Source organism: Hemiscyllium ocellatum, chromosome 20, assembly GCF_020745735.1.
Source record: "Hemiscyllium ocellatum isolate sHemOce1 chromosome 20, sHemOce1.pat.X.cur, whole genome shotgun sequence".
Taxonomy (NCBI): Eukaryota; Metazoa; Chordata; class Chondrichthyes; order Orectolobiformes; family Hemiscylliidae; genus Hemiscyllium; species Hemiscyllium ocellatum.
In genome coordinates this window covers 15,616,961-15,641,602 of record NC_083420.1, presented here as the reverse complement: position 1 = coordinate 15,641,602, position 24,642 = coordinate 15,616,961, and the positions used below count along the sequence as shown (strand labels likewise).

The following is a 24,642-nucleotide window of genomic DNA, read 5'->3' as shown; positions in this document are numbered from 1 at the left end:
TGGGCCTCCTCCAACACCACTCCCTAACAACCCAACTCCTGGAGGAAGAAAGCCTCATCTCCCGCCTTGGGGACCATTAAATCCCATGGCATCAATGTGGATTTCACCAGTTTCCTCATTCCACTTTTCCCCACCTTATCCCAGATCCAACCTTCCAAGTCAGCACTGCTTTCCTGTCCATCTTCCTTCCCACCTGTGTGCTCCATGTCCTCTTCAACCTATCATCATTTCCCCCACCTCCATCTATCTAACTAAGCTACCTTCCCTCAGCCCTACCTCCCTCCCATTTAACTCATCACCCCGTTGGCTCACAGCCTCATTCCAGATGAAGGGCTTTTGCCTGAAACGTGGACTCTGCTGCTGCTGCTCGGATGCTGCCTGACCTGCTGTGCTTTTCCAGCACCACACTCTTGACTCTAGCTGAATTATAACAACAATGTGTCTATTGCTGTACTTTCTATGACTCTTAGAGGGAGAGCTTCAGCTCTCACTGTTCTTGGAAAATGCTCATGCCAATAGGATCAAGGTGGAAAGATATTAGGGAAGCAGTGAACTAAGGCAATGGTGGAGGGTCAGGGGGTTGACCAATATAAACTCCACAATGGGAGAAAAGGAGCCAAAGTAATTCTATTTTGGCATACCCACCACCAAACCACCTGTTTGACAAATTAAAGAATTGGTCATTAACAAGCACTATCCACCAGGGCCATCCAAACTGGAGGAAGGGTAGGGGAAAAGGGAGGGTCAAATCAAAATGGTTTTGGAGGGGGAACTAAGGCACTCTAGCCTGCACTTCTTCCAAATGCAATTGTCAAGTACTTTTGTCTTCTCAGAAATGTCATGACACCTCTCTGGAGAAGGTAGGACTTGAACATGGGTCCCCCTGGCTTAGCAGTAGGGACTCTACCACAGGAGTCTTCAAATTATAGATTTTTTTATTGAATACAAGTTTCATGATCTGCCATGATGTGATTTAAATTCACATCCCTAGGACATTTGCTTGGGTTTCTGGATTGCTAGCCCAGTGATATTACCACTGCAGCAGCATCTTGCTACCAAGTCAATACAAATATGTAAAGGTGAGTGGAATCTCTGTCCTATTCTGGATGGCTGTCCCAGAGCCTTTTGAAGAACTGCCTCAAAATGCTGTTAATTGATTAGATTTGGTAAAGCAGGACAATTATGGAGCTCAAAGTTTATGATAAGTTAAAAATCTTCAAGTTTTTTTTCATTCATTTATATAGCTTGTTGATTATTAATACTGCTGAAAAAAATACATTTTGTTGAAACTTTTTATCTTGCATTCATTAGGACAATTCACAAGAAATACCAATAAAGTGGAAAATAATATTTCAACCCGAATGAGGTAATAGACTTTGGTTAGTAGATTTATTGCCATGGTGAAGGTACTACTCAGATGATAATTGACAATTGGCTGCCAAATTTTGTTTAAATTTTAAACCAAGTAGGTTGGTTTTGATTGGTCAGACATTGCCCTGAGAAATTAATAAGAAAATGGCAATCATCAATTGTGTTGAGTAGAAACAGGCACAGCATTTATACATTTTTAAAATCTGTTTGCAAAGAACAGAGATGGCCTTGTGTGCCAATTTATGTGGTATGTACAAATGCACCACATTGCAAACCCCCAAAAAGTCCACTTGCCAATTAACCAGCTTTCTCCTCTTATAAAATACAGATGTTACTTTCCCTTCCATTATTATTTTTGCAAATTGTTATATGAGCGCTAGCCAAAAAGCTTTGACAAAATGTGACTTTACTAGCAATAATCAAGTTCTATACTACAAAATGACTATAATTACTAATAATGAAGTATTTGTAAAGCCTTGTGCCAAATTGATTGAATTAACTTATTGAAATATCTTTAATATCTATGGATACACTTGAAGTTTCTTTTGAAGTTCTTCTATTCCACAATTATTCTACATAAAACTAATTGTTACTAACCGGAAAAGGTCTTGGAAGTTCATCCATCCCTGTTTATGTTTTTGTGATACAACCAACTTTACTTTGAGAGAAGGGCAGTTGGATGCCACTGACTCTACAGCATCCACCAGGCTGTCATCTGTCACGATGCATTTTGCTTTAGAGGCTTGAAGCCGGTGTAAAATATCTGTGGCTCTTAACTGAGTTGTGGCAGGAATCAGTACAGTACCTAAACAGAGCACAAACAAAAACAATATCTAAATACCTGCAAAACCTTAACTTTAGAATTAATTGGAACTAATTTATGAATCGGATCTGAGTTATTTTAAAGAAATGAGTTTGATTTGTATTATATGTGAGTGTGCTGGAAACCTATCATTTAAACTGAAGATGATGGAAATATTTGGCAGATGAAGCAGCCTCTGTCAGAATGAACGAATTAAAGGTTTTGATCTGTGCCCTTCCAACAAACTGGAAAACACTACAGGGAAGAAGGGGAAGAGAGAAAAGCGAAGTTCTATGTTAAGGTAGAAGGCAGGAGTGCTTTACACCACCTGAAGTCTGAAAATAATGGAGGTAAAAGTTATCTGGAGAATAGTTAGTTCAGTTGGATAAATGACTAACCCGTGTTTAAGAATAAAGTCAAAGCGTGTGGCTTGGTACCTTTCCAGCTTGAACTGGATTTGGATCCGACCTTGTTTCCCTGTTTTATCATTAAATTACACGGGTTCGTGACTCTTGAATAATTGAGCAAGCAAAGATAGGAGAGATTTCATGTGAACTTTATCATTAACACATTTGGTGGAAAGTCACATTGCAGAATGAAACCTGACTCGATCAAGCAAGATTTTATTTTTACAATTTGGTCACTGTGATGATCAATCAGTAAACACATTCAGCAAGAGGCTACCAATGTACATTTATTAGAATATAAGGTATATGATTGGTTTATGATTTACAGTTCAAAAGAAGAGTCATACTGGTCTTGAAATGTTGACTTTGTTTCTCTCTCTCCATGGATATTGCCAGATCTGATGAGTTTCTTTATCACTGTCTGTTTATTTTCTCTCGAAATGAGGGAGAGATGTCCTGGACTCTGAAGGCATTTTGTTTGCATTGGGTGCATTTTATGCTGGACTGAGTAAATAATGAAGTGCATTAAGCTACATCAAAAGAACATAAGAAATCGGGGAAGAAGTAGGCCATCTGGCTCCTCAAGCCTGATCCACCTTTCAATAACATCATGGCTGATCTTTGCATGCACTCAGCTCCACTTAGCCATCTGCTCACCATAATCCTTCCTTCCTTTGTTTAACAAAAATCTATCTATCTTTGCCTTAAAAACCACTCAACAAGGTAGCCTCATCTGCTTCACTGGGCAGGGAATTCCATAGAATCAGGTGAAGAAGTTCAGGTGGAGAAGTTCCTCTTCAACTCAGTCCTACATCGCCTCCCTTTGGCTTTAGGCTGTGCATCCCCTCCAATGCGAGTACATCGTTTCTCAAGTAATGAGACCAAAACTGTACACAGTACTCCAGGCGTGGCTTCATCAGGACCCTATACTACTGTAGCATAACCTCTCTGTTTTTATCCCTCTTTCATTTCTCTAGCAATGAAGGACAATATTCCATTTGCCTTCTTAATTACCTGCAGCACCTGCAAACCAACCTTTTGTGATTCATGTTAGAAGGACCTGGATCTTTTTAGGGGGAAGCCTGATATATTTAATTAGAATCTTGAAGGATTATTTAAATCTGAGATAGTCAAAACCCAGTGTCTGTATACTCAAGGAGGAAGCTATCAAACTCTCAAGACTGGGAATTGAAAGCAATAGTTCAGTCAAAACATAGAGGTCTGATAGAGAAGGGAGTTCCCTCTGCTGTTGGAGTACTGCAAAGGGGTGTTGTTGGAAGAAATGTTTTATCTTGTATATATAAGTAGTTTGGTTCATTTTATTTTTTCATTTGTTTTGTATAATTTATTGTGGGTGGCACAGTGGTTAGCACAGCTGCCTCATAGTGCCAGAGACCCGGGTTCAATTTCCGCCTCAGGCGACTCTCTGTGTGGAGTTTGCACATTCTCCCCGTGTCTGTGTGGGTTTCCTCTGGGTGCTCTGGTTTCCTCCCACAATCCAAAAATGTGCAGGTTAGATGAATTGGCCTTGCTAAATTGCTCATAGTGTTAGGTGAAGGGGTAAATGTAGGGGAATGGGTCTGGTGGGTTGCGGGTCGTTGTGGACTTGTTAGACCGAAGGGCCTGTTTCCACACTGTAAATAATCTAATCTAAAAATGAACTTCATTTGTAACTTTATTTTATTAAAATGAAATATAGAATATTGTAAGTTTCTGTTTTGTGAATGATTACCTTTTAAGTAAAAAAAAACAAGAGCTATCAAGTCAGATATCAGACTCAGATCATATGCTTGGAAAAATTGGAAAGATAATATCACACATATTAAAAGAAAGATATAACTCTTTTTCTCAGCAATATCCTTAGATGCTCTATCCTAACCAAGTATCACTTGGTTCACTTTAAAAATACTTATTCAACTACTGAGGTTGCAAATGTTTCCACTTGGAGATCACTCCTACCAACATTGAGGAAATGTGCATCTTCATGAGTTGGCTTTCTTTAATTCACTCTGGGATGTTGGCACCGCTGGCCATGCCAGCATTTATCGCCCGTCCCTAGCTGCCCTTGAGAAGGTGGTGATGAGCTGCCTTCATAAAACCTGCAATCCCATGCTGTAGGTTGACCCACAATGCCCTTGGGGGGACATTCTAGGATTTTGACCCAGTGAAAGTAAAGGAACAGCAATATATTTTCAAGTCAGAATGGTGAATGGCTTGGAGGGGAACATGCAGCTGGTGGTGTTCTCACGTACCTACTGCCCTTGTTATTCTGGATGGAAGTGGCTGTGGGTTTGGAAGATGCTATCTAAGGATCTTTGGTGAATTTCTGAAGTGCATCTTGTAGATAGTACACACTGTTGTTACTGAGTATCGGTGGTGGAAGGAATGGACATTTGTGGATGTGGTGTCATTCAAGTGTGCTGCTTTCTTCTGGATGTTGGAACTGCACCCATTCAGGCAAATAAGAAGTATTCCATCACCTCTGACTTGTGGTCAGGCTTTGGGGAGTCAGGAGGTGAGTTATTTGTCACAGTATTTCTAGCCACTGACCTGCTCTTGTAGCCATTATGTTTATGTGGCAAGTCCACTGAGTTTCTGGTCAATGGTAACACCCAGCATATTGATAGTGGGGGGATTCCATGATAATAACACCCTTGAATGTCAAGGAGCAGTGACTAGGTTATTGGTGATGGTCCTTTCCTGTCTTGTATGATTCGAATGTTACGTGCCAGTTGTCAGCCCAAGCCTGGATAGTGTCTAGTCCTTGTTGCATTTGAGCATGAGCTACTTCAGTATCTGAGGAGTCACAAATGCTGCTGAGCATTGTGCAATCATCAGTGAATGTTCCCATTTCTGACCCCATGGTGGAGGATTGAGTGAAGCAGCTAAAGATGGTTGGACCTAGAAACACTACCCTGAGGAATTCCTGCAGAGATGACTGATCTTTGAAAATGACAATCATTTACCTATGTAGCAACTATGACTCCAACCAGTGGATATTTTGTCCCCAGATACCCATTGGTTACAGTTTTGCTAGGGCTCCTTGATGTCACACGTGGTTGAAAGCAGCCTTGATGTGAAAGGCTGTCACTCTCACCTCACCTATTTGGTAGCTGCACCAGGTTGGCACCTCATTTTTAAGTCTGCCTGATGCTGCCTTTGGGATGCCCTCTTGCACTCTCCATTGAATGAGAGTTGATCCACTGTTCGATGGTAATGGTTGAATGGAGTGAGGGCCAGTATTGAATTGCCCCAGATTTCCTAGTTTCTTACTGATTGAGCTTCAAACCATTGTGGACCTTTGGTGGAACAACATCAGAAACTGAGGACATTGTGGAGGTAAGCTTCGGGCACTTGCAATTTGGATGATCATGGAAGGCAATGCTTCACCAAATAAGTTGAAGTGTCAGCCTCCCAGTCTAGGTGACACCTGCATATCTTATTCCTTGCCCTCTCTCAACTCCAGTAACTTTGAGCTTCCTCACATTCTCACCTTTCTCACATTTACTACCTAGCCACTTCATCCCCAAACCCCAGGCATACAGAACACTCATGCACTGTCCCCCATTGAAGCATAAGTGGTAGGAACTATCATTGACACCTCCTCCCACAGTACCCCTTACCCTGTTATATTTCCTCATCGCCCATGCTTATATGTTGTATTGCCCCTTTCAAAACAATTACCCCTGCTGCATTCCACAAACCCCACAACTGACTTCCCCAGGGTTCCTGATAACATCTTGTTGACCTTCAGTGAAGAGACTCCCCAGTCCAATTGTGGGCATACGTCTGATTTGGGAGTAGCTCACCAACTAACTTGCCACAAATCAGCTGGGAAATCATGTCTCACAAACTTGATTGAGTTTTTTGAGGAAGTAACAAAGAGGATTGATGAGGGCAGAGTGGTAGATGTGATCTATATGGACTTCTGTAAGGTGTTTGACAAGGTTCCTCATGTGAGATTGATTGGCAAGGTTAGATCTCACGGAATACAGGAAGAACTAGCCATTTGGATACAGAACTGGCTCAAAGGTAGAAGACAGAGGGTGGTGGTGGAGGGTGTTTTTCTGACTGGAGGCCTGTGACCAGTGGAGTGCCACAAGGATCGGTGTTGGGTCCTCTGCGTTTTGTCATTTACATAAATGATTTGGATGCGAGCATAAGAGGTACAGTTAGTAAGTTTGCAGATGACACCAAAATTGGAGGTGTAGTGGACTGCAAAGAAGGTTACCTCAGATTACAACAGGATCTGGACCAGATGGGCCTATGGACTGAGAAGTAGCAGATGGAGTTTAATTCAGATAAATGCGAGGTGCTGCATTTTGGGAAAGCAGATCTTCGCAGGACTTATACACTTAATGGTAAGGTCGTAGGGAGTGTTGCTGAACAAAGAGACCTTGGAGTGCAGGTTCATAGCTCCTTGAAAGTGGAGTTACAGGTACAAAGTTAAAAATCACAAAACACCGGGTTATAGTCCAACAGGTTTAATTGGAAGCACTAAACCTGTTGGACTATAACCTGGTGTTGTGTGATTTTTAACTTTGTACACCCCAGTCCAACACCGGCATCTCCAAATCATGAGTCACAGATGTTTGGATAGTGAAGAAGGCGTTTGGTATGCTTTCCTTTATTGGTCAGAGTATTGAGTACAGGAGTTGGGAGGTCATGTTGCGGCCATTCAGCCTTAGAGTGCAGGTTCATAGTTCCTTGAAAGTGGAGTCGCAGGTAGAGTTGTCTGCTTTTCGTGGAATTCCTAGCAGCAGCAGCATGCCAATGAAAGGCATCAGAAGGTCGGGAAGTGCAGCATCGAAGTGGAGAACTGTATTCTAAGTGAGTCAGAAATGTGCCGTAATGATGTGATGAAGCTGATTGGTGTTTGATGCGAACCTCCATGGTTGAGGGTGCTCAGGGGATATCAGTAATTTAAGGGGCTGCTGTCACAGTCCAGGTGAATTCTATCTCGGGCGACCGACTCAACACAGAAACCTGGACTGTCTCAGACTCCTCCCTCCCCTTCCTAGACCTTTCCATTTCTATCTCGGGCGACCGACTCAACACAGACATCTATTATAAACCGACTGACTCCCACAGCTACCTGGACTACACCTCCTCCCACCCTGCCCCCTGTAAAAACGCCATCCCATATTCCCAATTCCTTCGTCTCCGCCGCATCTGCTCCCAGGAGGACCAATTCCAACACCGCACAGCCCAGATGGCCTCCTTCTTCAAGGACCGCAGATTCCCCCCAGACGTGATCGACGATGCCCTCCACCGCATCTCCTCCACTTCCCGCTCCTCCGCCCTTGAGCCCCGCTCCTCCAACCGCCACCAAGACAGAACCCCACTGGTTCTCACCTACCACCCCACCAACCTCCGCATACAACGTATTATCCGCCGCCATTTCCGCCACCTCCAAACGGACCCCACCACCAAGGATATATTTCCCTCCCCTCCCCATCAGCGTTCCGCAAGGACCACTCCCTTCGTGACTCCCTCGTCAGATCCACACCCCCCACCAACCCAACCTCCACCCCCGGCACCTTCCCCTGCAACCGCAGGAAATGTAAAACTTGCGCCCACACCTCCACACTCACTTCCCTCCAAGGCCCCAAGGGATCCTTCCATATCCGCCACAAGTTCACCTGTACCTCCACACACATCATCTATTGCATCCGCTGCACCCGATGTGGCCTCCTCTATATTGGTGAGACAGGCCGCTTACTTGCGGAACGCTTCAGAGAACACCTCCGGGCCGCCCGAACCAACCAACCCAATCACCCCGTGGCTCAACACTTTAACTCTCCCTCCCACTCCACCGAGGACATGCAGGTCCTTGGACTCCTCCACCGGCAGAACACAACTACACGACGGCTGGAGGAGGAGCGCCTCATCTTCCGCCTGGGAACCCTCCAACCACAAGGTATGAATTCAGATTTCTCCAGTTTCCTCATTTCCCCTCCCCCCACCTTGTCTCAGTCGGTTCCCTCAACTCAGCACCGCCCTCCTAACCTGCAATCCTCTTCCTGACCTCTCCGCCCCCACCCCACTCCGGCCTATCACCCTCACCTTGACCTCCTTCCACCTATCCCACCTCCATCGCCCCTCCCCCTAGTCCCTCCTCCCTACCTTTTATCTTAGCCTGCTTGGCTCTCTCTCTCTTATTCCTGATGAAGGGCTTATGCTCGAAACGTCGAATTCTCTATTCCTGAGATGCTGCCTGGCCTGCTGTGCTTTGACCAGCAACACATTTGCAGCACTAGCTTTTGGAGTACAGCTCCTTCATCAGGTGATTGTGAAGCTGTGAAAGCTAGTGCTTCCAATTAAGCCTGTTGGACTATAACCTGGTGTTGTGTGATTTTTAACTTTGTACACCCCAGTCCAACACCTGCATCTCCAAATCAGGTATATGAATAGGAAGGGTATAGAGGGATGTAGAACATAGATCAGTACAGCACAGGACAGACCATTCAGCCCTCGATGTTGTGTCGACCTTTTATCTTACTCTAAGATCAAACTAACCTACACACCTTTCATTTTATTATCATCCATATGCCTATCCAAGAATTGCTTAAATGTCCCTAATGCATCTGACTCTACTACCACTGCTGGCAGTGCACTCCACTGAACTCTGCTCAATCATGTGCTGCACACGTCAACTCAGCATCCGCAGGTATTTTAATGTAATTAAGTGGAGTGGAGTGTGTGCTGCCATATTGTGCAGTGTAGTGGATTATAGACTGAAGTACATGTAACAGCTGCAAAACACTGAGAGTTACATTTCAGCTGCTTGTCAGGAGGCCAGGAAGGTTTTTGTCCACTGGTGAAACCAATGGGACATTACAAATGTTCCACCATTTAGCATGTTCCATACTGAAACCTACTCCCGGTCAGCTTCCAGCATCAAAAACTCTTGTTGCCCCTATCTTAAGTCACTTAAAGCCCCATTCCTCTCTCACCGCTGTGCTCACTGACTTACAGTGGCTCCCAGTCAAACTTGATTTTATTGTTTTACTCCTTACTTTCAAGTCCCACCAAGGCTTTGCTCCTTCCTATCTCTGTAATGTCCAGCCTCTACCCTTCGAGCTTTCTGCACTTTCCAATTCTGGCAGCTTGACCTTCCATGTTTTGCCCAGTTACACTACAGACCAGCTAGTCAGATGAACTGAGCAGTAGCAAATGCAGTTTAACCCTGACAAGTGTGAGGTGGTGCATTTTGAGATGATTAACAAGGCAAGGGAGTATACATAGAAGGGTAGGGCCCTAGGAAGTACAGAAGATCATTGAGACCTTGATATGTATATCCATAGACCTATGAAAGCAGCAGGACAAGTTGATAAGATGGTTAAGAAGGTATATGGGATATTTGCCTTTATTAGCTGAAACTTAGATTACAATAACAAGAAGGTTATGATGGAGCTGTGTATAGCACTTGTTATGCCAATGTTGGAGTACTGTTAGATAACACCTTGAGTGATTTGGTGTTTGATTTTCTTAATGGCGCTCCTGTGAAATGAATTGTAGTCTTAGGATGTATGATCTGGCAAATGGGACGAGATTAGTTTGGTATGTTTGGTCGGCATGGACAGGTTAAACTGAAGGATCTGTTTCCATGTTATACATCTCTATGATCCTATGACTCTGTGTTTGTGAATTCTGTCTAAGATGGAAGCCAGGAGTAACAAGTGGCAGACTGAAGCTGCCAGATATACACACTGACTTCCACATTGGGAATTGTCGCTGCCTAGCTTCTCTCTGACACATGGGAGAATAGAAAACTGCATATTAATGAGGTGAGATTAAGTGCATGCAAATTGGCATCTTGCTATTAGCAAGATTCTCATCTCACCATTCAAAACATAATTGTAGAATTAAAGTTTTGTTTCCTCAAATTTAAGTATTTAATTTTTATGGACTCACTGTGCTTCCCAACTTATTTGCCATTGCCCACATCATCCAGGGGCTGGACAAATTCAGCTGATCCTTTGTGCCTACAACAGAGTACTACAATCGCTTCTTGGCCTTTTGGCTTGGAATATGTGTAGTTTCTGTTCTTATCAGTTTAATCGCTGATATCTCCCGAAGGTGGGAGTGTTTGTATTAAATTTATTTTTGGATTTTTGGAGCAGGGAGATGGCTTAAGGGCTTGCTCTGTCCTCTCCATGTATCAGAGTAAAAAGTGAGGTCTGCAGATGCTGGAGATCAGAGCTGAAAATGTGTTGCTGGTTAAAGCACAGCAGGTTAGGCAGCATCCAAGGAACAGGAAATTCGACGTTTCGGGCCAGAGCCTGATGAAGGGCTCTGGCCCGAAACGTCGAATTTCCTGTTCCTTGGATGCTGCCTAACCTGCTGTGCTTTAACCAGCAACACATTTTCAGCTCTCCATGTATCAGCCTGGTATTGCAGTGTTTCCAGGAATGGTGCACCCAATGCCTAAACTCATTCCTGATGAAGGGCTCTGGCCCGAAACGTCGAATTTCCTGTTCCTTGGATGCTGCCTGACCTGCTGTGCTTTAACCAGCAACACATTTTCAGCTCTGATCTCCAGCATCTGCAGACCTCACTTTTTACTCGCCTACAACAGAGTGCCTGATTTTTATGTGTAACCCATTGTGGAGAGTAGGTGCAAGAATCCAACACCAGCTTCTTCAAACATAAACTTAAATGCAGTTTGCGACTACTCAATCTCATTACTGTCATTCCACAGGAAGTAAATTTTTCTTGATTTTGGGCTGGATTACAAATTGTTCAGAATTGTAGATTATCATGGTTTCAAAAAAGCTGAAAGATCTGCCACCAAAACTTGGTGTTAGAAGCCTCACTAATTTTTCATTATCTTTATTTTACTAGCATTGGTTTGGAGATGTGGACTGAGCACAATGAGTATGTGATAGTGCTGCTCCTTTGACAAGGTAATGCTGTCTCTGACTTTTTTTTATCAGAGACGTTGCAAAAGCAGAGATTCTGAGAAGTATGGGGTTGAAGGGTGTTTCTTCAGCAGAAGGCTTTCAAGTTTAAACAAAAAACCTGTATAATGAAAGGTGAGTGGCCAGTTCTCTCAGCTCAGCTTTTCTCTGGTTTGGTTTGGTTTGGTTTTAGCAGTCTGGCTGTTCACTAAAAGCAGTCAGGCAGTTTGAGACCGCTGGTCCAAGAAACAGCTACATGGAAGAAGGTGTTTCGTGCTGAATCTCTCTGCCATCTCTCTCTCTCTCCCTGTAAGACCCTGTGTTTGATTTTACCTTTTTTGCTAAGGGGTGTTTATGGGATTGTTGCAAGTATTTGGAACAGCCTCATTGAGAACAAAGAAAATTACAGCATCGGAACAAGCCCTTCAGCCCTCCAAACCTGCACCAATCCAAATCCTCTATCTAAATGTCACCTATTTCCTAAAGATCTGCATCCCTCTGCTCTCTGCCCATTCATATGTCTGGCTAGATACATCTTAAATGATGCTATCGTGCCAGCCTTAATTGCCTCCGCTGGTAATGTATTCCAGGCACCCACCACGCTCTGCATAAAGAACTTCCCATGCATATCACCCCTAAACATTTCCCTTCTCATCTTGAACTCATGACCCCTAGTAATTGAGTCCCCCACTCTGGGAAAAAGCTTCATGCTATCCATATGTCTATATCTCGTGAATTTGTAGGCCTCAGTTAGGTTACTCCTCAAACCCCGTCTTTCTAATGAAAATAATCATAACCTCTCCTCATAGCTAGCACCTTCCATACCAGGCAACCATCCTGACGAACCTCCTCTGCACCCTCTCCAAAGCATCCACATCCTTCTTTCACTGTGCTACCAGAACTGTACGCAGTATTTCAAATGTGGCCAAACCAAAGTCCCATACAACGGTAACATGACCTGCCAACTGTTGTACTCAATACCCCGTCAGATGAAGGAAAGCATGCCATATACCTTCTTGATCACTCTATCGACCTGCATTGCCATCTTCAGGGTACAATGGACCTGAACACCCAAATCACTGTGGGCATCAATTTTCCCCAGGGTTTTTCCATTTACCATATAGTTCACTTTTGGATTGGATCTTCCTAAGTGCATCACCTCACATTTCCTCGGATTGAACTCCATTTATCATTTCTATGCCCAGCTCTCCAATCTATCTATATTCTGCTGTACTCTCTGACAGTCCCCTTCATTGTCTGCTACTGCACAAATCTTAGTGTCATCTGCAAACTTGCTAATCAGACCACCTATATCTTCCTCCAGATCATTTATGTATTCACAAATAACAGTGCTCCCAACATAGATCCCTGTGGAACACCACTGGTCACAGTTCTCCATTTTGAGAAACTCTCGGTCACTACTACTCTGTCTCCTGCTGCTCAGTCAGTTCTCTATCCATCTAACTAGTACACCATGGATCCCATGTGACTTCACTTTTTCCATCATCCTACCATGGAGAATCTTATCAAATGATTTACTGAAGCCCATATATGACATCTACAACCCTTCCCTCATCAATCAACTTTGTTACTTCCTCGAAGAATTTTATGAAGTTGGTAAGTCACTGATAAGCCCATTTTCTTCCAATCCCTCAGTATCTTGTCCAGCAGATTTCCTACCACTGATGTCAGGCTCACCAGTCTATAATTACCTGGATTATCTCTTCTTGTGAACAGAGCTCAAAGCAAACATTATTGAGTTTAAACATAGACATCAATTAGATTACTTTGTTGTTTAATTTTTTTCTGAGAAAGTTACTTCAATAAAGTTAATAAATTGCTAAGTCTTTTGTTTAACCTATAAACCAAATAGAGAATTCATTATTTGCAGAGTCTGGAATTGGTTGTTCAAAATGTCTGGTTGGGAACCATTGGGATCACTTTTGAGGATGTTTGAAGCTTTTAATTTCACTGTGTTGTGATTACTTAAGTAGAAAGTCTGATTCGGTTCGGCCCTGTTTCCATGCCCTAGTACTAGTTAACAGATTTTTAAAATCATTACAATCTCTATTACATTTAAAAAATACTGACATTGAAACAAAAACTGTGATGTCACCATCAATGGATGATTTGCCTAAATAATTAAATCCAATAAATGGGAGGATGCTGAATTACATATGCATTGAAAAGGACATAATCACTCAGGATTAATGATTATTGCTAAGGTGTTTAATCAATTCCATCATACTGGGCTCAGAACCCATTTCTACAAAAAGTGACGAGCTTAAGCAAAGAGATTTCCAAATTTGTAAACTAGAATAAATTTAAATAAGTTCTTCAGAATTCTCTGTGACAATTTGATCTTTAAATGGAATGCTTCAAGACAATTTCTTGTAGGAAGCAGACAGAAAAATGCTTTTGCTAAACATCCAATTTAAACCCCATGTTACCACAACACCTTTACCTGTTCTAATGCATGCTATGTTCACAAGCCACCATTCTGGAACTCTGGGCAGGATAACAAGAACCCTATCCTTTAACTGTAGGTCACAGGCATCTGACAGGATATTGGCCACCTTCTTGGAGTGGACTTCAAGGTCCTGGAAGCTCCATTTCACTTCTTGTCCATGTTCACTCAACCACCAGAAAGCAGGGTTTGAACCTCTGCTTCCAACCTATTAAACACCAGTGGAAATATCAAGCAAGTAAAAATGCAAGAATGCACCATACCACAGAGATTTTTCACAGAAAACACTAAAATTTAATGAATACATATAGAAAACATATTCAGAGCATGCATCTTTTTAAAAAAAATTCTAATAATTAAAATTGCAACTGTTGAGATGTTTTGATTAGATTACTTACAGTGCAGAAACAGGCCCTTCACACCTCCAAAGAAGCAACCCACCCAGACCCATTCCCCAACACCACAGGCAATTTAGCATGGTCAATTCACCTAATTGTGGGAGGAAACCGGAGCACCCACTAGAAACCCACGCAGATACGGGGAGAATGCACAAGCTCCACACAGACAGTTGCCTGAGGTGGGAATTGAACCCAGGTTGCTGGCACTGTAAGGCAGCAGTGCTAACCACTGTACCACCATGTCACCCACAAGAGCTGGGCAGCTAAAAGCTGTCCATGAAATGTCTGTTCTAAATACTACTATAAATGTTCGATTGAACTTGAATAAATATTTGAATAAATTGTGTAACTTCAAAAGATCAATCAAAGCAGAAAAAATACTTTTGCTAATTCTCAATATTATAAAAGAAGGCTATAGTATTTAAACGTGACTATAATGGCTATAATTCTAAATGGCTATAATTTCTATGTTAAAATATATAATTTTACATAGAATGCCTAAATTGTACCAACCATGCAACTAATTAAAACACTCTGATGAGTCCATAACTTCTTCAAGTTTCACAGAAAACATTTCTTACATCTAAAAATGAACTCCATCTATCATACAAGATAACAAGATACCTTTTCCATTCTACTCCAGTTATCGAGGACATCATTTGCAAAATTGAAGTATTCTGGCACTTGTGATTTGTACTCCTGTTTGATAGATTCATAGTCTTTGAAATTCTTAGGGTTACATGTTTTACTACATGCAAAGAATGATCTTAATTGTATCTTCAAAGTTGTAAAAGCTCTTCGATCGCAGCTAACCAAGCGCAGTGAGTTAACACTCATTATTTGTAACTTCAACATACCAACTAGAATCAGTCAGACATTAATTTAACTACATGTGGAATAGAGAAGCAAAATGCACAATGAAACTAGAAGGACAAATAGTAACAATGACAAAAGCTTCGTGCGAGAATTGGGATCATGAACAGAAGTAAATGTGTAACTGTGAAATAAAGACACGTTAATGATTTTCAAATTATTTACAATGATTTACTGTGTTGAAGATTTGAAGAGCCCTGTTCAGAGTTTAACCAGAATTGACATTTGCAATTATATTCCAATTGTTAAGGTCAGCTAAATGGTCGTACTGTGTGGTTCAAGGCCAGGTCAGGAATATTAGAGTCATTACTCAGCATTTTAGGAACATTATTGACACACAGACAAGCCAGATTGTTTAAGTTGCTTACGATTAGTTGAACTTAGACAGTTCATGAAACCCTTAAATATATGTATGAATAAGAATGGACTTGTGAATATGAAAAGGCATATTAATGTAAAAGATTATCATGCATTTGATAAGCAGTCAACGTGGCATGATGTCCGATGGTAGGACTTTTCAAGTGTGGTCTGAAGTTGGTGTTCATGGATGCGGATCGTTGTCTTTCCCTTAGGCATCTGTTGATGAAATTGCGGGGGTATCTGTTTTTGGCGAATACATTGTATAGGTGTTCTTCTTCGTCTTTTTGCAGTTCTGGTGTACTGCAGTGTGTTGTGGCCCTTTTGAATAGTGTCTTAAGTCCATAAGATCATAAGACATAGGAGTGGAAGTAAGGCCATTCAGCCCATTGCGTCCACTCTGCCATTCAATAATGGCTGATGGGCATTTCAACTCCACTTACCAGCATTCTCCCCGTAGCCCTTAATTCCTTGTGACATCAAGAATTTATCAATTTCTGCCTTGAGGACATTTAGTGTCCCGGCCTCCACTGCACTCTGCGGCAATGAATTCCACAGGCCCACCACTCTCTGGCTGAAGAAGTGTCTCCGCATTTCTGTTTTGAATTTACCCCCTCTAATTCTAAGGCTGTGTCCACGGGTCATAGTCTCCTCGCCTAACGGAAACAATTTCCTAGCGTCCACCCTTTCCAAGCCATGTATTATCTTGTAAGTTTCTATTAGATCTCCCCTTAATCTTCTAAACTCCAATGAATACAATCCCAGGATCCTCAGCCGTTCCTCATATGTTAGACCTTCCATTCCAGGGATCATTCGTGTGAGGCAGCAGTGCTAACCACCGAGCCACTGTGCCACCCCCTAAGAAATCATCTCTGTAGCACCTCACAGAGGACAGTCAACATGGAAGGCTGTCAAAGAAGTGCATTACGCTTAATACAATAGCAATGTTTTACAGACATCTTGACAGATACATGAACAGGCAGGGAATAGAGGGATACTGACCATGCAGAGGCAAAAGATTGTTCAATTTAGATAGGCAACATGTATTTATATAAATGACGGAAAATAGTGGACCCAACACCAATCCTTGTGGCACTCCACTGGTCACAGGCCTCCAGTCTGAAAAACAACCCTACACCACTACACTCTGTCTGCTAACTTTGAGCCAGTTCTGTATCCAAATTGCTAGTTCTCCCTGTATTCCATGAGATCTAACCTTGCTAACCAGTCTCCCATGGGGAACCTTGTCAAATGCGTTATGGAAGTCCATATAGATCACATCTACTGCTCTGCCCTCATCAATCCTCTTTGTTACTTCTTCAAAAAACTCAATTGAGTTTGTGAGACATGATTTCCCATGCACAAAACCATGTTGACTATTCCTAATCAGTTCCCGCCTTTCCAAATACATATACATCTGTCCCTTAGGATTCCCTCCAACAACTTGCCCACCACTGACGTAAGGCTCAATGGTCTATAGTTCCCTGGCTTGTCCTTACCACCCTTCTTAAATAGTGGCACCACATTAGCCAACTTCCAGTCTTCCGGCACCTCACCCATGACTATCGACAATACAGATATCTCAGCAAGAGGCCCAGCAATCACTTCTCTAGCTTCCCACAGCGTTCTCGGGTACACCTGATCAGGTCCTCGGGATTTATCCAACTTGACCCTTTTCAAGATATCCAGCACTTCCTCCTCTGTAATCTGGACATTTTGCAAGATGTCCCCATCTATTTCCCTACAGTCTACATCTTCCATATCCTTTTACACAGAAAATACTGATGCAAAATACTCATTTAGTATCTCCCCCATTTTCTGTGGCTCCACGCAAAGGTCGCCTTGCTGATCTTTGAGGGGCCCTATTCTCTCCCTAATTATCCTTTTGTCCTTAATGTGTTTGTAAAAACTCTGGATTCTCCTTAACCCTATTTGCCAAAGCTATCTCATGTCCCTTTTGCCCTCCTGATTTCCCTCTTAAGTATACTCCTACTGCCTTTATACTCTTCTAAGGATTCACTCGATCTATCCTGTCTATATCTGACATATACTTCCTTCTTTTTCTTAACCAAACCCTCAATTTCTCTGGTCATCCAGCCTTCCTTACACCTACCAACCTTTCCTTTTACCCTAACAGGAATATACTGTTTCTGGACTCTTGTTATCTCATTTCTGAAGGCTTCCCTTTTCCAGCCGTCCCTTTACCTGAAAACATATTCCCCCAATCAGCTTTTGACAGTTCTTACCTAATACTGTCAAAATTAGCCTTCCAACAATTTAGAACTTCAATTTTTAGATCTGGTTAATCCTTTTCCATTACTATTTTAAAAATAATAGAACTATGGTCACTGGCCCCAAAGTGCTCTCCCAAAGTGACACCTCAGTCACCTGCCCTGCCTTATTTCCCAAGAGTAGGTCAAGTTTTGCACCTCCTCTAATAGGTACATCCACATACTTACTGAGAGATTGCCAATCTCTGCTTTCTTCCCAATGGCAACATCCTGTCCAGAGTTTACTGGTCTGAACGTTAAGAATAAAGTTAATAATTTCTAGGAAAAAAATGAGGACTGCAGATGCTGGAGATCAGTCACGTTCCTGATGAAGACCTTATGCTCGAAATGTCAACTCACCTGCTCCTTGGATGCTGCATAACTGGCTGTGTTTTTCCAGCACCACACTTTTTGAGTTAATAATTCCTGCAATACTTCCATGTTAACAATAGGCCAACTAATCAGAATGCTCTTCTCAGGCTGTATAAAATGGTGTCCATGTTTTCAAGTTTGTTACTTGCATCTTAGTTGAGTACATTAAGAACGTTATGACTGCAAGATCTCCTTGATCTGTGAAAAACATTCCAGTACTTTGCAAATGAGCTAACAAAATCTTACACCTGAACAGGAAGCATTTTTGGCCAAGTGAGCTGGGATGCTTTTACCAGGGATCTGGCAGGAAATTTTAACTTGTACTGACCCTTTCAAATGTTCTGTCCCTTTTGCCCTCTGCCTATTAGTGCAAGGGGGATTGTGAGCCTAAGAAAAAGCAAGGGCAGAATATTCTGTTAACAATGGCTTAGCTCTTGATCCTAGTAAGCATTGCCACCATCTACAAATCACATTTGGTACCTATGATGGATTATCTTTTTACTTAACTGGATGCACACAGCTAAAACCAAGACTTAAGGAGCCCAAACATCCAGATGAAGCAGCCTGCTAGATATGCACTTTCTCCGTTAGGCCTAACAGCCACCCGTTGCCTAATATGGTTGTGATATCTACTCCTTAAGCTGTTAAAGACTGCAGATTCATGAGAATTCCAGCATTTTGAATCTACCCGATAAGTCATACATAATCCTAAATTGGTCATATACCCCTGTTCCTTCACCGATGCTGTATCAAATTCTTCACACCTTGTGGACACACTATCAAGAGATAAACTGCAACAGTTCATGAAGGTGGGTAACCACCACCTTCTTGTGGTAAGAATTGTCAACCATGCCAGAGGTCTACCTCTCAAGAATTAATTTGATTGCTTTATGATAACCTGTTTATAGCTTCTTTTCATTTGTTACATTTCAATTTTTCTTTGATATCACTATGTTCAGCACTCATTTGAACTACTTTATTGTAATCTTTCTGTGTTTCCCAAGTGCAGAATTTTCCCTTAACGACATGGCAATAGTAATTCAGTTGGGAAAAAAAAAGACAAGGTCAGAAATATTAGATTTACAACATTGAGAAAAACCTTGGACGTCACTAACATCTTGCACTGTAACACTGCTGCCAGGGCACTTTGTCAGCAGATTAAAGCACTCACTTCATGGGCTGGACCAAGGTGCACTTCAGGGCTCTTAGTGCTCAGTTACTTCGTACTTATTTGCTGCTCACAGCATTCTTGCCTTGTCTTCTTACTCTTTACCACTTCATTCAGAATTCACAGGTTCACAGTACTTCTGCCTTGTCTTGCTTTTTAGTGTAGCCAGGCAGTTTGTCATGGTTGTCAGCAATGATTAGTCCAATGAGTTGATGTGTCTCTGTGTGGTACTATGTAACTCACCTGCAGCATGTGGTAGCAACTTATTCCACAAGTACGCAGCTTGTGCTGCCACCAAATAGCCCCATCTTAAAGACTAAAGGGAGTAAGTCCTAAGTCAAGGACTGTCTTCTCTGAAGAAGTACCTATGCTGTAAGTCAAAGGCATCACCTGAAATCAGTCCAAGGGCTTGCATATGGTCATTCAGATACGTGGGTCAAATGGATTCTCACAATCCATACCACGGCTGTCCAGCAAATGGGTCATGGCCAATCATCCAGATTGGGGATTAGCAGTAATGGACAGCTGCACAGAGGTGTGTCAGGAATCTGGGCATTGATCAGTTACAGTTGTTCTTAAGTCATCCAGGAGATGGACCACAGTCAGTCCATAGAGTTCATGGGTTATCAGGTGACAGTGCTGTGATGAGAATTCAGGGAAGTCAATAATAGTGATTGGAGACACCATGCGAGGACACAGAAGGTCAATATCAGGTGGGAAATGGGGGAGAATGCCATGGGCGGGCAAGAGGTACTGCAGGTCATTGTATCCTGATTTCGATAGGGTGTCAAACATGATTACGTTTGGCATAATTAAATTGTTGTGGTTACTGGGAACTGGAGTACAGTGGGTAGATGAGCCATTCAATTGAAGAGTTGGGTGGAAACATTGGTGTTTACAAAGAGGGCAAGGAAGAATGGAATATTAAGATTTGGGGTGGGAGGGTTCACCTACACTGAGAGACATGTGACTCATTGAGCAAAATGCAACCTGTGTTGCTTTCCATCCTCGTCCAAATTACAAATACACAATCAAAATGAGTAATGGTTGCTACCACATGTAGAATTAAAACCATAAGACATTGGACGAGAAATAGGCCAAACAGCCCAGTGTGTCTGCTTCACTATTCAACAAGATCGTGTTTTGACCTAACAACTCAATTTCTGGCCTTTTACCCATAACCCTTGATTCCCTTAGATCCAAGTGTTGAATTTAGACCAGGCTGGAAAGTTCTGGTGCTTTGGTTTCCTCTGGTGATTCTGAGAAAAGAGCACTACCCCATCCACCAGGACCTGTAGGCCCTTACAAGCAAATCAATAAAACGTAAGTTAGCTCATCTCCAGTATAATCCTTCTCACATTGTAAGTGTGAATGACAGTTCCTGGCTTGCATTGACTGATTAGTACATAACTGGGTTTTAAATACAGCACCATTGGCAGCGATTTCAGTTTTTGGCAATAGCATGTACTTTTTCCACTGGTACTCAGACATTAGTGCGAGAGCAGTGCCATCGGGACAAGGTGGATACATACTGAGGTCAGTTGCTGATAACTGCATGGGACAATTTGCCAGGATTCATGGAGATAAACACTGAGCTGATTTTGATAAAATTCCCAGTATTATTACAATACAGAAAATCACATCTGCATCAAATCGCTGAATGTTGGCTCCCTCTCCTCTCCACAATCCTGCATATTGTCCCTTTTTTAAAATGGTCTAATTCCCTTTTGAATACTTTAATTGAACCTGCCTCCACACATATTCAAGTAATGCAAATCTTATCCATTTGCTGTTTGAAAACAGTTTCTTCCTCATATCACTACTACTAATTAAAAAAATAATATTCTGCAGTCATATTGCTGGTACAAGATAAAATTTCTTGCAAATACTTTTTAAAAGGTGGCTTTGAACTCCCCGTAGGTATAGATCATGCAGTTAATAATTCATAACCAAAGTACTAACTATGACTTATAAATGGTGAAAGAATTCTGCTTCAGGCCCCACTGAACAAGCATCCACATGCAGCACGTTAATTCAAAACTCAGTAACAGTCCAATTTAATTTACAAATAAAATTCAACTTTGTTCTTCTTTGGCTTTATGTTAAATTAAACTTTTAAAAATTGTTTGTCTCAGTAAGTGCTGGCTACAGTATCCTAAACCTTGGTTACCAGAAATCTGACTATTCTAAATATGAAATCTCTCAAAACTGAAGTCATGTGAGGCTCAAAAATGGTGTGGGATGATGTTACACTCTTCAACTGGAGTGCTTTAAATCTGAACAAATAGTAGACAGGAAGACACACTTCAACTTTGTAATAAATGCTTCATTATCTTGAACAAATTAATCAGATAACGTCATTTTTGTTTTCTTCAAATTATTCATTCAATACATGTTTTGCTTGTATTAATTACTTCATTTTACAATGTTATACAATAATGAATTCGGTCTCAGATTTTTTTCTCCCATTCTTTCTTTCGTAACACATTTCTTTTGATCTTTCCACTAATAGTCTTGGGCAGTTGCTTCACAAATTCAATCTGTGGGGAGACAAAAAGACAAGCTATGAATAGTGTGCATTCAGAAAGGCCAAAGTTCTTTATCAATAACTTTGTAAATTTGACAACAGGGATGTGTCAGAGGCTGAAGAAGGCACCTGTTGAGCAGATCAGAAGCAACAATTGCATTAAACAGTTCATACTTAAAGTAATGAAAGTTGACATTTAGCTGTTTAATATATAAAAAAGACTGATTTTGCTGAGAAAAAAAATCAAAGTCTGGAGAAAAGAACAATTTCACTGATTCTGGACTTTCCATTTGCTAATTTTCAAGTGTGATGTAATTTCAGTAAGAAGTGCTATGTTCATCTGGTGCTAAGAATCTTTACTAGGCCGTTGTTTAGTTTATATGGACAATCTAAAGTGAAAAATTTTAAAGGCGCATAAAAATAATTCCCATTATGTATGTCAGATCTATTTAAAATGTTCCTTTTATTTATAATACTAGAACAGGATTGATTGTTAATTTAAATCTTTCTATCAGTTTCCTAGGGCTAAAATTGGAACTAACATTGCAAACAAAAACTTTGTGGAGATTAAAGTTGGTTTAAACCGTGTGAAATGGACAGAAACCATTGGAGCTCAGAAGATGATTCCATTAATGCAATACAGGTGGGGTGACGAAGACACAGTTAAGAATAGGTGGTATACAGTTGTTTCTGTTACTTTTTGAAACATTTGATCTACAGCATCCAGACCATTATTAGCAGTGTTGAGGAGGTTCTGTAGAAGTGTGCTATTTTTTGTGAAGACTCTGTCTGTGGAACTCAGGTTATTAATGCTCTGCTGTCTGCAGAGGATCAGGCTAAATCCCAAAAGAGAGCAACAGAAATTATTTGTAAGCAATTTGGCTTTGAAGAATGTTGCTGCTGAAACAGATGACATATGCTCAGTGGACTGCCAAGTCAATCCATACAGTCATACAGCAGGGAAACAGACCCTCCAGACCAAAAGATCCATGCCAAATATGATCGCCAAACTAAACCAGTGCCACCTGCCTGCTCCTGGTCCATATCCCTCTAAATCTTTCCTATTAATTTATCTATCCAAATGTCTTTTAAACATTGTCACTGTTGTAAATCCACCATTCCATATGCAAACCACCCTCTGTGTAAAACATTTGCCTTATGTCTTTTCAAATCTTTCTCCTCTCACCTTAAAAATGTGCCCCCTAGTTTTGAAATCCCCCTTCCTAGGGAAAAGACAACTATCATTAATTCTATCAATATTTCTCATTACTTTACAAACTTCGATCAGGTCGCCTCTCAACCTCCTACATTCCAGTGAAGAAAGTTCCAGATGTTTCAGCTTTCCTTTACATCTCAAATCTTCCATACCAGGCAACATTCTAATAAACCTTTCCTGAACCTGCTCCAATTTATCCTTTCTAATATTGGATGACCAGAACTGGATGCAGTATTCCAGAAGAGGCCTCATCAATGACCTATACAACCTCAACATGACTTCCCAACTCCTATACTCAAAGGACTGAGCAATGAAGGCAAGCATATCAAACGCCTTTTTAACCACCCTGTCTATATGTGACACATTACTTGAATTTGCCATTTAATGTGTAAATTATAGCTTATAATCAACCACAATTCACCAGTTAATTCACATTTCAATAACGTTGATTCTAAGTGTTATGCTACACAAGTAACCAAGATATTATTTAGTACTTGCTTTGTTTGACTCTTGTATAATAAAAATTATTTTGTTTTAAACCTTGGAATCTTATGGCTTCATTCTTTTTGTCAATAACTCAGATTTTCAATTCAAAAAAGAATTCTGATCAAGACCAAGACAGAACATAACAGTTCTGTTAAGTAAAAATGCACATAATTAGAAAAAATGTGTCAGTTGCCTTTCCATCCAGGGCATTATTGGCAAGGCTAAAATTTGTTGCCAATTCCTAACTGTCCTTAAACTGAACAGCTGCCAGGCCATTTTAGGTGGCTGTTAAGAGTCAACCACATTTCTACAGACCTGGAGTCACATGTAGGCCTGACCAGGTAAGGAAAGCAAACCTCCTTCCTTAGTGAATCTTTATGACAAAGAATAATAGTTAATAACTGAATTTAAATTTCACCAGCTGCAATAGTATTTAAACCTATGTCCTCAGAGCATTAGTCTATGCCTCCAGACAGTAGAGAAATGTTGCTGTAGCTGTACAAGGCCTTAGTGAGACAAGGAAGTATTACGCACACTTTGGTACCATTACTTGAGGGAAACATGGAGTTGTATTAGAGGTAGTTCACAGGAGGTTCACTCGATTGATTCCAAGATTGAAGAGTTTGTGTTATGAGGAGAAATTGAGCAGTTTAGGTCTATGCTTTCTGTAGTTTAGAATAATAAGGAGATCTAATTGAGGTACATTGGATGCTATTGGGGATTGATAAAGAAGATGTTAAAAGGATGTTTCCCATGGGGAGTAATCCAGAATGAAAAGCGATAGTTTTAGAACAAGAGGTAGCAGATTTAAAACAGAGACGAGGAGAAATTACTTCTTTCAAAGGGCTGTGAATCTCTGGAATTCACTACCTCAAAATGTGGTGGATGCTCGTTCATTGCATAAATTAAGGAGGAATTATTAAGTAGGGTTGAGATCAGCCATGATTGTACCAAATTGCTACTCCTTCTCCTAGTTCTTAAAGACTGTAAATTTACTGACATTACTACTATGCCACAGACTTGCA

At 41.3% G+C, this 24,642-nt stretch overlaps 2 protein-coding genes and 1 non-coding gene across 5 annotated transcripts in view; 1 reads left to right on the top strand and 2 right to left on the bottom strand.

Annotated features, from left to right (window-relative positions):
* The window catches only part of LOC132825577 (acyl-coenzyme A synthetase ACSM3, mitochondrial-like), a 50,411-nt gene extending 35,226 nt beyond the window's left edge, over window positions 1-15,185 (bottom strand). The window contains exons 1-3 of the mRNA XM_060840956.1: window positions 14,973-15,185; window positions 13,948-14,158; window positions 1,969-2,176 (exon numbers count right to left, since the gene is read on the bottom strand). Coding sequence (XP_060696939.1) covers window positions 1,969-2,176; window positions 13,948-14,158; window positions 14,973-15,185 — 632 coding nt within the window. The remainder of the gene's footprint in view (window positions 1-1,968; window positions 2,177-13,947; window positions 14,159-14,972) is intronic.
* Window positions 10,587-10,780, top strand: LOC132825610 (U2 spliceosomal RNA). The gene has a single exon (XR_009645793.1). It is a non-coding gene; the product is annotated as a U2 spliceosomal RNA (small nuclear RNA).
* Window positions 15,186-21,764: 6,579 nt separating the features above from the next.
* The window catches only part of LOC132825146 (acyl-coenzyme A synthetase ACSM3, mitochondrial-like), a 67,360-nt gene continuing 64,482 nt past the window's right edge, over window positions 21,765-24,642 (bottom strand). For all 3 annotated transcript variants that reach the window (XM_060840159.1, XM_060840158.1, XM_060840160.1), the window contains exon 14: window positions 21,765-21,928. In XM_060840159.1, the coding sequence (XP_060696142.1) occupies window positions 21,839-21,928 (90 nt within the window). In that variant the 3' untranslated portion in view covers window positions 21,765-21,838. The remainder of the gene's footprint in view (window positions 21,929-24,642) is intronic.